The sequence below is a fragment of the Ovis canadensis genome, chromosome 11 (assembly GCF_042477335.2).
Source record: "Ovis canadensis isolate MfBH-ARS-UI-01 breed Bighorn chromosome 11, ARS-UI_OviCan_v2, whole genome shotgun sequence".
NCBI classification, from domain to species: Eukaryota; Metazoa; Chordata; class Mammalia; order Artiodactyla; family Bovidae; genus Ovis; species Ovis canadensis.
In genome coordinates this window covers 27,070,643-27,083,947 of record NC_091255.1, presented here as the reverse complement: position 1 = coordinate 27,083,947, position 13,305 = coordinate 27,070,643, and the positions used below count along the sequence as shown (strand labels likewise).

Sequence of the window (13,305 nt, the reverse complement as noted above, 5' to 3'; positions counted from 1 at the left end):
AAAAAAGCCCTTTCTTATGTGTTCTAGAAGTAAGATTACTTTTCGGATTATAATTTTTATAGACAGTTAAAGATATTGTGTACTGACTTGTCTATAATAGTGTTTGAATTCAATTTTTAAGTTGAATGACATAAATCTTTGGATTTATGGAAGTACTTGTGATTCTTCCACAAAGAGAAAGACTTTAAATTGGATTATCAAATAATTTCCAGCCTTTTATACTAGACTGGACTTCTGCATGAGATGCTAAAAATGATTTAAAGCAAGTTATTCTTGTCACATTAGTTCATTAGCCTTGTAATATGTATCATAGTATTTGTACACATTCTAGCAGTGCTCACCACAGGATAAATAATAGGCCCGCTGTTGATTGTCTTCAGCCAGATGTACTGTCATCCCCAAATAAACAAACCGTTAACAAAATGAGACTTTGATATCCTTACAAATGCCTAAGAATAGAGAGCTGTCTCTACATCTCTAATTTATGCAATGAAGGCCAGGTTATATTATGAAAATTTTCCTTCATCTCTGGTAGTTTTCAATAAAATTTATAATGCCTAAGCATTAGTAATGAGAAATTTTTTTAAAAAACTTTAATAGGTAAAACTTGACAATTCACTGAAGAGACTAAAATCAAATTCTACTTAATCTTAATTTAAAGCTCTGTGTTGATGGTAACTCTTGCCATTTCTTACTTAGATTTTACTTAATAGAACAGAGAAGAAAACAGCATACGTGTTCCGTTACTAATTCTACTTTGTTAGTACGATTCTTAAGCACTGTTCGAAAGTATTTCCTCAAACACTACTCTGAAAGAAGTTATAAATGAAAAGGCATAAGAAAAGCCATATATATGACCTACCTTACAAAATGCTTGGTCAAAATCTTATAACCTGATTTTAATAAGCCACTTCTTTTCTTTTCTTGAAGCCCAGCTTCCAAATAATTTAAAGCAGAATAGACTTGAAGAATCTGAACCTAAATCTGCAGTTTGAAAAAAAGGATATGTACAGCTAGCTTTCCACTAACCACAGATGACACATTTCCTTTCCACTGCAGCTAAAGCACATGTCACAGGGAAAAAAAAAATCTCCAACTTGTCTATTTGGCCACGGCATGACAGGAGGCTTTGTAGGACAAATCCCCGCCTCCAGGGTAGGGAGGGTTTTCTGTTTAATGCCTTTTGACCCTATGCTTATTATGTATGTCTGCTATATGCTTTCAAATGCTATGTAAGTATCTTTCAGAAAAACAGAAAATAACATTTCCCCTGAGATTGAGCATTAAAATCTTCTCTAAAAATTGTATTTGTATACCACAGACTGATTTGATAACATGAGTTTGGTGACCCAGGATATTGGTCAGATAATAGAAACAGTAATGTTTATAACCAGCATTTCAAAGTATGGAAATGCAACAGTGGTTTGGAGAGAATATCTAGTAAACTTAGGTTATAAGGGACCAAAAAAAAAATCCCTTATAATCTTAAGTGTAGTGTATACACACACACACACACACACACGCACGCACGCGCGCACACACACACACACACACACACACACTCCCCTCTAATGTCCTGTCAGGACTTCATACTCAATGTGTCTAAAATGGACTTCATTTTTCCCCCAAAGTGACTGCCCCTTGTGGTCTCTGTTTTTATTCAGGGTGGTAGCATTCTTTGTTATGCAGAGCCTTGGTATACAGCAAGTCCTTTTAATTCAGATCCTTTGTTTCAGCCTTGATAAAGACCTTGATCATGCTGATCGTTTCTTCATATTTCTGGATCAGTTTCTTTTCTCACTGTTAGCCTTGTATATATTTTAGATGCTTATTAAACCATACCTAGACTACTATAATATCTTTTTTACTAGCCCCAACTCCTTCTTATGTGTTGTATGTATCACTTCCTGTGATCATATCACCTTTTTCTTTTTAAAAAAATGTGGTCAAACCTAACACCTGCAGCTGCAATTCAGAAGTGTTTGTGCACATAAACATCAGATGAAAACATTGTTTAAAAACAATGAAAATCTCCAGGCCCCATTGGATAGATTCATATATAGTAGTTCTGGGCTAGGACAGGAAACTGCGTTTTAACAAGACACAGAGTCGATTCTGCCTCTGGTGTGCCACAGAACATCCTCCAAGAAATACCAAGCTCTTAAAAGAAAATCTGAGCCCCTTAGTTTTGCCCCTGAGCGGTTTTGGTCCCTTCACAATTTGGCTATTCTGTATTTTTCCAGCTTTCTCTCTTAAAATCTGTCTACATGAATCCTCCATTCTAGCTCAGCTAGCTGATTCTTGCCTCAGCACATGTAGTTGCCTATTCCCCCCCTCCTTCCCTCCTCCATGAGGCCTGCCATTCCCTGCTCTTGTTGAATTTGAAATTCCTCCTGCCCACTTCAGCATCTTCTATGTAGCTTTCACTGATTACCCAGTTTGTGTTGATTTCTCCCTCTATTGAACTTCACAAAAGTATTTTTCTGTGCAGTTTCTTTGACAAGTGATTACATACTACGTTGTATCTTTTCTTTGTTCTTAAAATACTTTTTTTTAATTTTAAGATGACTTAACTTGTCATATTTTTATCTTATTTTCTCCCAATAAGATTTAAAACTCTTAGAAAAGGATATTTGTTTTAGCTTACTTTGTAGTACCACCAGAATCATCATGTATAGAACATTGGGCCAAAGTTAATATAAGGTTGATTTGTTTTGAAATTCAGGTACTGTATTTGGGGGCTTTCTGATGGTCCTTATTTTAACTACTCATGTTGATTAGCATTCTTTTGAATGTAGACAACATATGACATAGACAACTTAATCAAAAAATGGAATGTATTGGCTCACACAACTGAATAGTATAGGAATAAATTTGATCCCAGGAGAGGGGCTTTATCTAGGACTCAAAAGAAATGGCCAGGGCCCCAGTTTATCTTGTCATTTCTCTGCTCATTTCTTCAGTTTTTAGGCAGGCTTTTCATTCATATCATAAGGTCAACAGGCTAACAACTCTCAGAGCTTTATGTTCCTTCAATTATAAACATCAGGGAAGAAAAAGATCTCAATTCTCAACAATTTAAGCTGAAATCTTTGAATTGGGCCTGCTTGGCCCGGTTGTCCTAGTTTGAGTCACATGATCATTGTTGAACCATTCTCTCTGGTCATGGCGGATTAAATGAATTGACTCAATTCATTCAGTTTACTCCAAGGCTCCAAGTGGGTCATTCCCACCCAGATAGTTCACCTGGGAACTTGGGTGTGCCTGGAAGCAGCCGATCCGTGTCCACTGCCTTCCTCCTTGCTTGACTGTGGTAGACAAGTTTGTGTTGCTGTTGTTGCTCAGTTTTTGAACTGGGGATTTGTCTCTTCCGTTCTACTTCAGCCTTCTCAGTGTCTTAAGAACAAGTGGTTTAAAAACTGGATCCAGACTGTATAATTGTTTCATATTATAGTTTGTTTTCTCTAGAAAACTAATCAGAAAATAAAGGAATAAAGTAGAATTGTAGCATCTGTATATTCATTCAGAACTGTTAATGATTTGTGTCCTTTTTTTCATCTTCCTTAGGTTCAAAACTGGTCAAATCAATGGTGATTTGCTGATATACCACGTCTTGTTGACTTTAAAGCCATATTATGCAAAGCCATATGAAATTGTAGTGGACCTTACCCATACTGGGCCTAGCAATCGCTTTAAAACAGACTTTCTCTCCAAGTGGTTTGTGGTTTTTCCTGGCTTTGCTTATGATAATGTCTCTGCAGTATATATCTATAACTGTAACTCCTGGGTCAGGGAATATACCAAGTATCATGAGCGGCTGCTCACTGGCCTCAAAGGCAGCAAAAGACTCATTTTCATAGACTGTCCTGGGAAACTGGCTGAGCACATTGAGCATGAACAGCAGAAACTACCCGCTGCCACCTTGGCTTTAGAAGAGGACCTGAAGGTTTTCCACAACGCTCTCAAGCTAGCTCACAAAGACACCAAGGTGTCTATTAAAGTAAGTTACACTGCCTGTTAGGTAAGTGATTCATCGCCTTGCTTGACTAACCAGCCAATCTACTAGACTCCCCAGGGCCCTTGTAGTACTGTACAGCAAATGTCAAGTAAGTCCAGATGGAGGAAAGCCAAGCTTTCTGTCTTCATGGAGGACCTGCAGAAGGCTGGAGAGGTGTCCACTTAATATAATTTCCAGGTTGGATTGGAGGCAGGAGAGTAGTATAGAGTGGGCGGTTTGCTGCGTATCTGTCAAATGGCAGGAATATATGAGGAGTGGGAACTACCTATTGAGAGTTCTTTTGATTATTACATGCTTTTTAACAGAGGATGAACATGAACCTTCAGGATAACCTTTGTAATTATCCATAGGATCTCAAGCTTTTAAAAACTAAAAATTTTTTTCTGCTGTTTTCAGTTTCTTTTGACAGCACCTATCACAATTATTATTGAACCTGTTTGAATATATAATGGTGGTAACTCTTCTTTAAATGGCAAACATGGTATTTTGTTTGGTTGGTTGGTTTTTGAAACCTCTCATTTCTACATAAGGAAATTTAATCCTTTTCTACTCTACCCTCTTGCTGCCATTTTCCAGGTTGGCTCTACTGCTGTTCAGGTAACCTCTGCTGAGCGAACAAAAGTCCTGGGGCAATCAGTCTTTCTCAATGATATCTATTATGCCTCAGAAATTGAAGAGATCTGCCTGGTGGACGAGAACCAGTTCACCTTAACTATTGCAAACCAGGGCACACCGCTCACCTTCATGCACCAGGAGTGTGATGCCATTGTTCAGTCTATCATTCACATCCGGACACGCTGGGAGCTGTCGCAACCAGACTCCATTCCCCAGCACACCAAGATTCGGCCAAAAGACGTCCCTGGGACACTACTCAATATTGCGTTACTTAATTTAGGCAGTTCAGACCCTAGTTTACGGTAGGTTTTTTAAAAACTCATTTCAATCTTATTTAAAGTTTGTTGGTTTTAAAAATGAGATCAATTAATAAATTTTTAAGGCAACCTCTACCTTAATATTATAAATTGTTAGCAGCCATTCTAAGTAGGTAAACCCATGAACTATGTAAATCTGAATGGGGTGATTTATACCAACCCAGTGTTCCTTCAGCTTTCATCTGAAACATACAGCATGGCCATTTTGGTGGGGATTTTTTGTTTGTTTGTTTTTCTTTTTTAAAAAAGTTTTTTTTTTTCTACTTCTAAATAAAATTTCTCCTTTTCTGAGTTCTCTAATTTTTCCCATATTTAAAAGTACATCACTATTTAGCTCCCTTGCAATCAAATAAGATTATCATTATTTGAAAAGGAAGGCTTAATTTTCAGTAATTCAGTAACATTACATAGTTTCTGCAACTGTGTAACTTTAACAAAATTCTTGAAAGAAAGCTTAAGACAAATATAGATGTCAGATGAGCAGAGTTATAATTGGATCTGGTTAGGTTTAGTATCTAAATGAATGCGAAAAGGACAGGGCCTTTGGCATCAGGAGTTTTGGTTTAAATCTAGACCTGCTGCTCTGTATGACTTTGGTCAAGGTACTGAAGTTCTGCAGATGAGCTCTAGTTTCCTGCCTTCCTGTAAACTTACAAAAGTTTAATAAATGTGTGGTAGCAGAGCATAGCATCTAGCAAATAGTTTGTGTTTAACAAATATTTCCTCCCAACTCCCCACCGGCCCCCCCAACCCTTTCCTCTCTCTGCCATGGTCTCCACACCACTTCCCTCTTCTGCCCCTCTCCTTTTCATGTTAAGATAATTTTTTGCCCCAAGTACCTTGGGACTATCAGGTTTTTACAGATATAAATTCTTGGCTTTGGAAAATCTTCCCTAGGGTATAATATAGCTCAGGTTTTATAAATGGGTTTTTTAGAATTCCAAATCCTCCATAATTTAAAAGGAAAAGAAATAAGCAAGATTTATTTATCTGGATGGTCCTTACGGAGTCCATGAACTCCCAGAAAATACAAACAAAATTTCACATATACTTAACCTTTCATTATCTGTGAGGAGTCTGTGACACCTACTCCCAATTTGAGGAATCCCATTTCTTTATAACTGTTGAAATAACAGAGTGAAAGTCACTGTCAAAATAGCATCACTCAGAATTCCTTGGAGTTAATAAAAGATACACAAACTTAGAAACAATGAAGTTAATATTTTCCTTTTAGGAAAATGGAGCTATGTCTGTCTTGAATTTCTAGTTCCGAATTCCTTGTAGAAGAGTGCTAGCAGACTTCTAACAGTTATTAGCTTGAATGAACCTGTATTCTTCTCTTGTGAAATAAAGCAGACTAACAGCTTCTGCTTTTTGCTGAAGCCTGTCGTTCCAGAGAAAAAGCCTTGAGGCAGTGGCTTTTTCCCCTATGTGATTATTACGTAAATATACTAGCATGATAAAAGTTCAGAGGTAAAGAAAACCTGAAATTTACTGAGCAAACCATTTGTTTTGCTGGATAGGGGAGAAAAACCTAAATCTAAAAATTGAGTTTTTTGAGCTGTCTCCTAAATTAAGTATATTTTTAGACATTTATAGGGAAGACTTTGGTTCTGATGGAACCTGGATATATATTACGGTTTGCATGCTCTTTATTTTTTTTTAATTCAGTGCTTTTATGTATAATAGTAGGAGTTCACTTAAGGAAAAAATGGCACGTGGGGGTAGGTACTTAATTATATTAAAAAATTGTTTGACCTCTAGTTTGTAGTATAAATTGTAGGACACCTAGAAAGAAATTTGGCAGATTCTAATGAAAGATTTTAGCATTGTAATTTTATGAGGACCATCTCATTTCTTGTGCTCCTGGTTATAACTAGATCTAGTGAGAAGGGGAGCCACAATTTGAGTTTTGGCCTCACTGAAAATATGGTATGCCTTATTCTGACTTTCTTCATATTGACTGATCTTAAGACCATAAAATTCTCATATTTTATATCCCAATGGAATGTCTTTTAGAAAGGCCTTATATTCGCTGTCGTTAGGAGCCTCAGAGTTCTCTTCTGATTATGTGGAGAATTTTCCTTTAAAAAAATATGATTGCGGGGTATTTGGGATTTACCATAGGATTACAAAATCTTATCTCTGATTGATCATAAAATTTTAAAATAGTTGATCTATGCTTGGTAACAGAATCATAAGTTGTATGTTATGAAAAATTTGAAATTATAAGAAAAAAGTTTAAAACAACTTAATTTGTGTTTTCTCCTAGGTCAGCTGCCTATAATCTTCTGTGTGCCTTAACTTGTACCTTTAATTTAAAAATTGAGGGCCAGTTACTAGAGACGTCAGGTTTATGTATCCCAGCCAACAACACCCTCTTTATTGTCTCTATTAGTAAGACCCTGGCAGCCAATGAGCCACACCTCACCTTAGAATTTTTGGAAGAGTGTATTTCTGGATTTAGCAAATCTAGTAAGTAATGATTTTTTTTTAAATACTAACAACGATTCTAAGAAGATTCAAAGACAGTCCTTTCATTTCAAAATTTGCCAATGAAATCTTTAGTATATTTCCACTTCTTATTTTTATTTTTTGTCTTACTGAAGAAACTTCATGGTAGATCACATTGAGAAATCCACAAAAATTTTGGCAATACATGCACAGTAGGAAGATTTTGATATCTTCTATGTCTCTGCACACTTACAAAGTGTTTTTCATACTGTGTTTGAGATTAGCGTATTTCTCTTCTTAGCAGGTTATTCCAAATGTGTAAAATATCTGTGTTGTCTCCTTGATTTTAGGGAAGTAGTCATTTTCTCTTTACTTCAGGTTGAGTTTGAACTGTGATTTTATTGTTTATGTATAGTTCATGGAGAATGCAGTGGCACAAAATACAAGGTCTAGAGTCAACTCCTGACTTGGCTTTCGTAAACGTAAATTTAACATCTATTCTTTATGTCTATCCATCCTCAGACCCTGTAGTAATATAAATGTTGCTCTTCTTCCAGCTTATTTTCGGACATTTTCTTCCCCTCCTTTTCTCTCTCCATAATACATAAAACTTTTTAATACACTCAAACACATTTCTTGACTTTTCTGTGTTAATTGAAAGCTTTGGAAATTCAGTAAGACCAGATCACCGTGTGTTTTTACAGCAAGAGATGTAGGATTATAACTCTAAAAAGAAAACATGTAAAACTTACAAAACAAGACAGGTATAAAGCTTTATTAAAACAATATTAACAAAGGTTTCAGTGAATGGACACATGTTTTGTGTTCCTGGATGAACAGTTCTTACCAAATTATTATAATTCAATTAAGTCCCTTCAAAATAGCTGTGAGAGTTGATTAAGAATGAGGCTTTAAATGATTATGCTATGCATTTCACTTGAAAATACAATAGCTAAGAAAATATTGAAAAGAAAGAAAAACTGAGAGAGGCTTGTAGTCAAAGCTAAGGTTTTTCCAGTAGTTAAGTATGAATGTGTGAGAGCTAGACCATAAAGAAAGCTGAACACTGAAGAATTCATGCTTTTGACTATGGTGTTGAAGATACTTGAGAGTCTTTGAACTGCAAGGAGATCAAACCAATCAATCCTAAAGGAAATCAATCCTGAATATTCATTGGAAGGACTGATGCTGAAGCTGAAGCTCCAATCCTTTGGCCACCTGATGCAAAGAACTGAGTCATTAGAAAAGACCATGATGCTGGGAAAGTTTGAAGGCAGGAGGAGAAGGGGACAACAGAGGATGAGATGGTTGAATGGCATCACCAACTCAATGGACCTGAGTTTGAGCAAGCTCTGGGAGTTGGTGATGGACAGGGAGGCCTGATGTGCTTCAGTCCTTGGAGTCGCAAAGAGTAGGACACAACCTAATGACTGAACTGAACAGTAATTAAAATGAATGTTCAAAAATCAGCAGTCAGATCACTTTAAGAGAAGCATGTTGATAAAGAAGTAACACAGACTAATAGGGGGAAGATTAAATCAGTTCAGAAATGAGGAGGCTGAGAAATGAATCAAGTTGGGTCTTCATCTTAACGCCAGACCACAAGATGATGCCAAAATAAGTTCTAACTATTTTTAAGAATTGAATATAAAACTGGAACCATTTAAGAAATAGGAATAATATTTAATTACTTTGTGGGTGAGTAAGGACTTAAGAAGCAAAAAAGTAATAGATTGAAGCAAAGGAAATGGTGAAAGTTCACTAACAAATTTGAAGAAATTCAGACTGAAAGAATTGTTCAGTCACTCAGTCGTGTCCAACTCTTTGCAACCCCATGGACTGCAGCACACCAGGTCTCCCTGTCCGTCACCATCTCCTAGAGCCTGCTCAAACTCATGTCCATCGATTCGGTGATGCCATCCAACTGTCTCATCCTCTGTCATCCCCTTCTCTTCCTGGCTTCAATCTTTCCCAGCATCAGGGACTTTTCTAATGAGTCAGTTCTTCACATCAGGTGGCCAAAGTCTCGGAGCTTCAGCTTCAGCATCAGTCCTTCCGATGAATATTGAGCACTGATTTCCTTTAGGATTGATTGGTTTGATCTCTTTGCAGTCCAAGGGGCTCTCAAGAGTCTTCTCCAACACCACAGTTAAGGAGCACCAGCTCTTCAGTGCTCAGCCTTATTTATGGTCCAACTCTCACATCCATACTTGACTGCTGGAAAAACCATAGCTTTGACTATATGGACCTATGGTGACAAAGAAAGATTAAAAAAAAATTCAGTGTTGATGTCTTTGGAATTGTGAACAGGAGCAAGTTTTCTAGAAAGTAGTTTGGATGTGGATTTGGAGAACCTTAAGGATGTTTACAGCTTTTGGACTCATAATTCCTAAGGAATTTATCCTAAGGAATTAATATCTATAGGTTTATCATAGCATTATTTTTTATGTAGGTTTTTAAAATTCAGGTGTATCTTATCATCAATAAAGTGCCAGAATCTTAAATAAACAATTTGATTAATTTTTACATGTGAATATATTACAAAACCCTCTCCCAGATCAAGATACAGAACATTTCCAACATCCAGAAATTTCCTCTCTGGCAACCCATTCCCTCACCAACAGTAACCACTGTTATCACCTCTGTTGCCAGAGATATATTTTCCATACTTTTGTGCTTCACTTGACATTACTTACAATAGCAAAACGCTGAAGCAATCTAAAAGTAAACACTGAAGAACCAGTTACATTATTCTTCTATGTAATCTTCATATCATGAAATAATATGAGGCCATTAAAAATGTTTTTGGTACAGAATTTCAATTTGGGAAGATTGAAATGTTCTGGAATGGATGGTGGTGATGGTTGCACAACAATGTGAATATACTTAATTCCTGTGAACTGTACACTTTAAAATGACAGGTTTTATGCTATATGTATATATATATATATATATATATATATATATATATAAACATGATTTTAAAATGCTTTGGGTACTCTTGGTGAAGTTATATAGGGAATCTTTGCATTAATTTTGTATCTTGTTGTAAGTTTGGAGTTACTTCAAAATAAAAAGTTACAAGATGTCCTTCCTTGAAAATTTTTTAATGTTAAGTAAATCTCAGTGTAGTATATAGTGAAATAAACATTCAGAGCATACTGTGTGCAGAAACCAACACAATATTATAAAGCAATTATCCTCCAATTAAAAATAAATTAAAAAAACATATTCTGTATGTAGCATAACTCTTAATTTTTGTGGAGGAGTTGGGATGGGTTACATGTGTGTAACCCGTGAATATACAGTATCTCTGTATAAATTTGAAAGCCTATGGAGAGGTCAAGTGATACAGCAATACATTGATACCAATTTCATTTTTACGATGATACTCTTTTTTTTATCAAAGTTCCTATGATTACCAATATTCCTTTTAAAATGAGAATAAATGAGAATAAAATGAGAATTTTTAACTAGAAGAGAAGCTGTTAAAAGGGAGAAAAGTAAGATAAGACTTTTCAAAAATTGGCTTAATGACTTTGGAGGTTACTTTCTTTAAGGCTTGTTCTCTTTCTTCATCTCTGTCTTCAGTAATATATTTGCCAAGTCTCTTTTCTCCTGGCCTGATTCTAGGTTATGGTCATTTCCTTTTACATTTTTTCCTCCCAATCTTTTATTTTGAGATAATCATTAATGGCATATTTATGGACCATCTGTGCTAATAATGTAATTTTCCCCCCCCAGGCATTGAATTGAAACACCTTTGTTTGGAGTACATGACTCCATGGCTATCAAATCTAGTACGTTTTTGTAAGCACAACGATGATGCCAAGCGACAGAGAGTTACTGCAATTCTTGATAAGCTGATAACAATGACCATAAACGAGAAACAGATGTATCCATCTATTCAAGCAAAAATATGGGGGAGCCTTGGGCAGGTATTGAGTTTTCTTAAATATTTATCTAGTACCTCCTTGGTACAGATATTTATCTGATACCCACATTGTGCAAAGCACTGCGCTAGGGATATAGCTATAGAAAAGACAGTCCCCTTTTTCAAAAAGCATGCCAGACACCCACCTAATCCCTGATCCACTTCAGAACTACAGGAGTCTGTGTCTCAGAACCAGAGAAAAACTAATTATTCTAGCACTCTTCTCCATAGCATTATTACAGTCACCCCACAGAGTCCTTGATGTGCAGAACCCAGAGGTGTTGAGGGCCAACTGTACTATGCCATTTCTTAAGTGAGGGACTTTGATATCTGCAGGGGGTCCCGGAACTAATCTTCATGGACACCAAGGGATGGCTGCATGTAGAATTTAACTGTGAGAGTCTGATACTGTTTCTGATAAGTAGTGCATTATAGTATATTCTAGTATTGTGTATACCACAGGTATCAGTAAATGTTTGCTAATGGTGTTATTTGGGCCTCCTGCTCTCACTTATAGTTCTATTTTAAGAATGCCAATATTAAAATAGTATAATGTAATTTCTATCTGACAAGAATTATGCTACCATTTCTTCAAAGTAATCACTTAAGGAGGCAATACCCTTATTCAGATAATGCTGCAAATCCTCCGCATTATTTTAAACGACCTTGGAGCCAGTTTTGCAGCTCTACAAAACATTTCAGTACTTGATGTCATTTCTTATATTTTAAAATAATTGTACCTTATACTGCTGATACACTATTGTCTTCGAGAACAGAGGTGCTTTAAAAGTGAGTGAAAATAATACACGTAGAGATTTAAAATTTTTGAATACCAATCTCTGAAGGAATTGAGTGACTGCTCTCATCCTTTTTGGATACTTTATGATAAATTTCTGACAAGTCTCTAAATAAAACTTAGTGTTTTGGAGGCCTCAGGTAAAACAGAATTTTCATGTTGATTGGACTGCTCCTTGAATTATTTTTAAGTTAAAAATTAAGTTGGTAGAATGGCTAAAACATAAGTTAACCTTTCCCTCTTCCACTAGATTACAGACCTCCTTGATGTTGTACTAGACAGTTTCATCAAAACCAGTGCAACGGGTGGCTTGGGATCAATAAAGGCTGAGGTGATGGCAGATACCGCTGTAGCTTTGGCTTCTGGAAATGTGAAATTGGTTTCAAGCAAGGTAATCACTTTTCCTTTGTCTTCTGGGCTATGGTTTGATATATCTGTTTTCGTTTTTTTGTTTTATAACAATCACTTTGAAAAGAAATTTTTTGTGATAAAACTTCTTAGCTCCCATTAAAAATTTTTTTTTGCTCCTTTACAGGTTATTGGAAGGATGTGCAAAATAATTGACAAGACATGCCTGTCCCCAACTCCTACTTTAGAACAGCATCTCATGTGGGATGACATCGCCATTCTGGCTCGCTACATGCTGATGCTGTCCTTCAACAATTCCCTGGACGTGGCCGCTCACCTCCCCTACCTCTTCCACGTTGTTGCTTTCTTAGTAGCAACAGGGCCACTCTCCTTGAGAGCTTCCACACATGGGTTGGTCATTAATATCATTCACTCTCTGTGTACTTGTTCACAGCTTCATTTTAGTGGTAAGTTCTAGGAAAGCAGTGTGTGTTTTTACCAAGTCCTTTCCCCATTTTATACCACCTGATTAGCCTTGATTACCTATTTATTTATTAATATTACGATGCCTTCACACCAAGCTGCTTATTTATATCTATAGTAATGACATGAAATACAGTCGAAATAGAAAAAGAATGAATTACTTTCATTCCATCTCAAGCCACAGCTGAGATGTTCTATGTACATTTTTCATGGAAACTCTCGTAGTTATCACCTAAGCTAAAAACTCAGCACTGGTTGACAGTGTTGCTTTCCTAGTATGAATTTGTAGATAGGGAGTTAATTGATGAACATGAAGCTAATGTATCCAGAGGGTTGATTG

The 13,305-nt window shown here is 36.3% G+C and overlaps 1 protein-coding gene across 10 annotated transcripts in view; it reads left to right on the top strand.

The window, feature by feature from the left end:
- Positions 1 to 13,305, top strand: part of NF1 (neurofibromin 1) — a 254,089-nt gene that overhangs the window by 205,082 nt on the left and 35,702 nt on the right. For all 10 annotated transcript variants that reach the window (XM_069602902.1, XM_069602905.1, XM_069602904.1 and 7 more), the window contains 6 exons: positions 3,568 to 4,000; positions 4,595 to 4,935; positions 7,223 to 7,425; positions 11,149 to 11,342; positions 12,385 to 12,525; positions 12,670 to 12,949. In XM_069602902.1, coding sequence (XP_069459003.1) covers positions 3,568 to 4,000; positions 4,595 to 4,935; positions 7,223 to 7,425; positions 11,149 to 11,342; positions 12,385 to 12,525; positions 12,670 to 12,949 — 1,592 coding nt within the window. The remainder of the gene's footprint in view (positions 1 to 3,567; positions 4,001 to 4,594; positions 4,936 to 7,222; positions 7,426 to 11,148; positions 11,343 to 12,384; positions 12,526 to 12,669; positions 12,950 to 13,305) is intronic.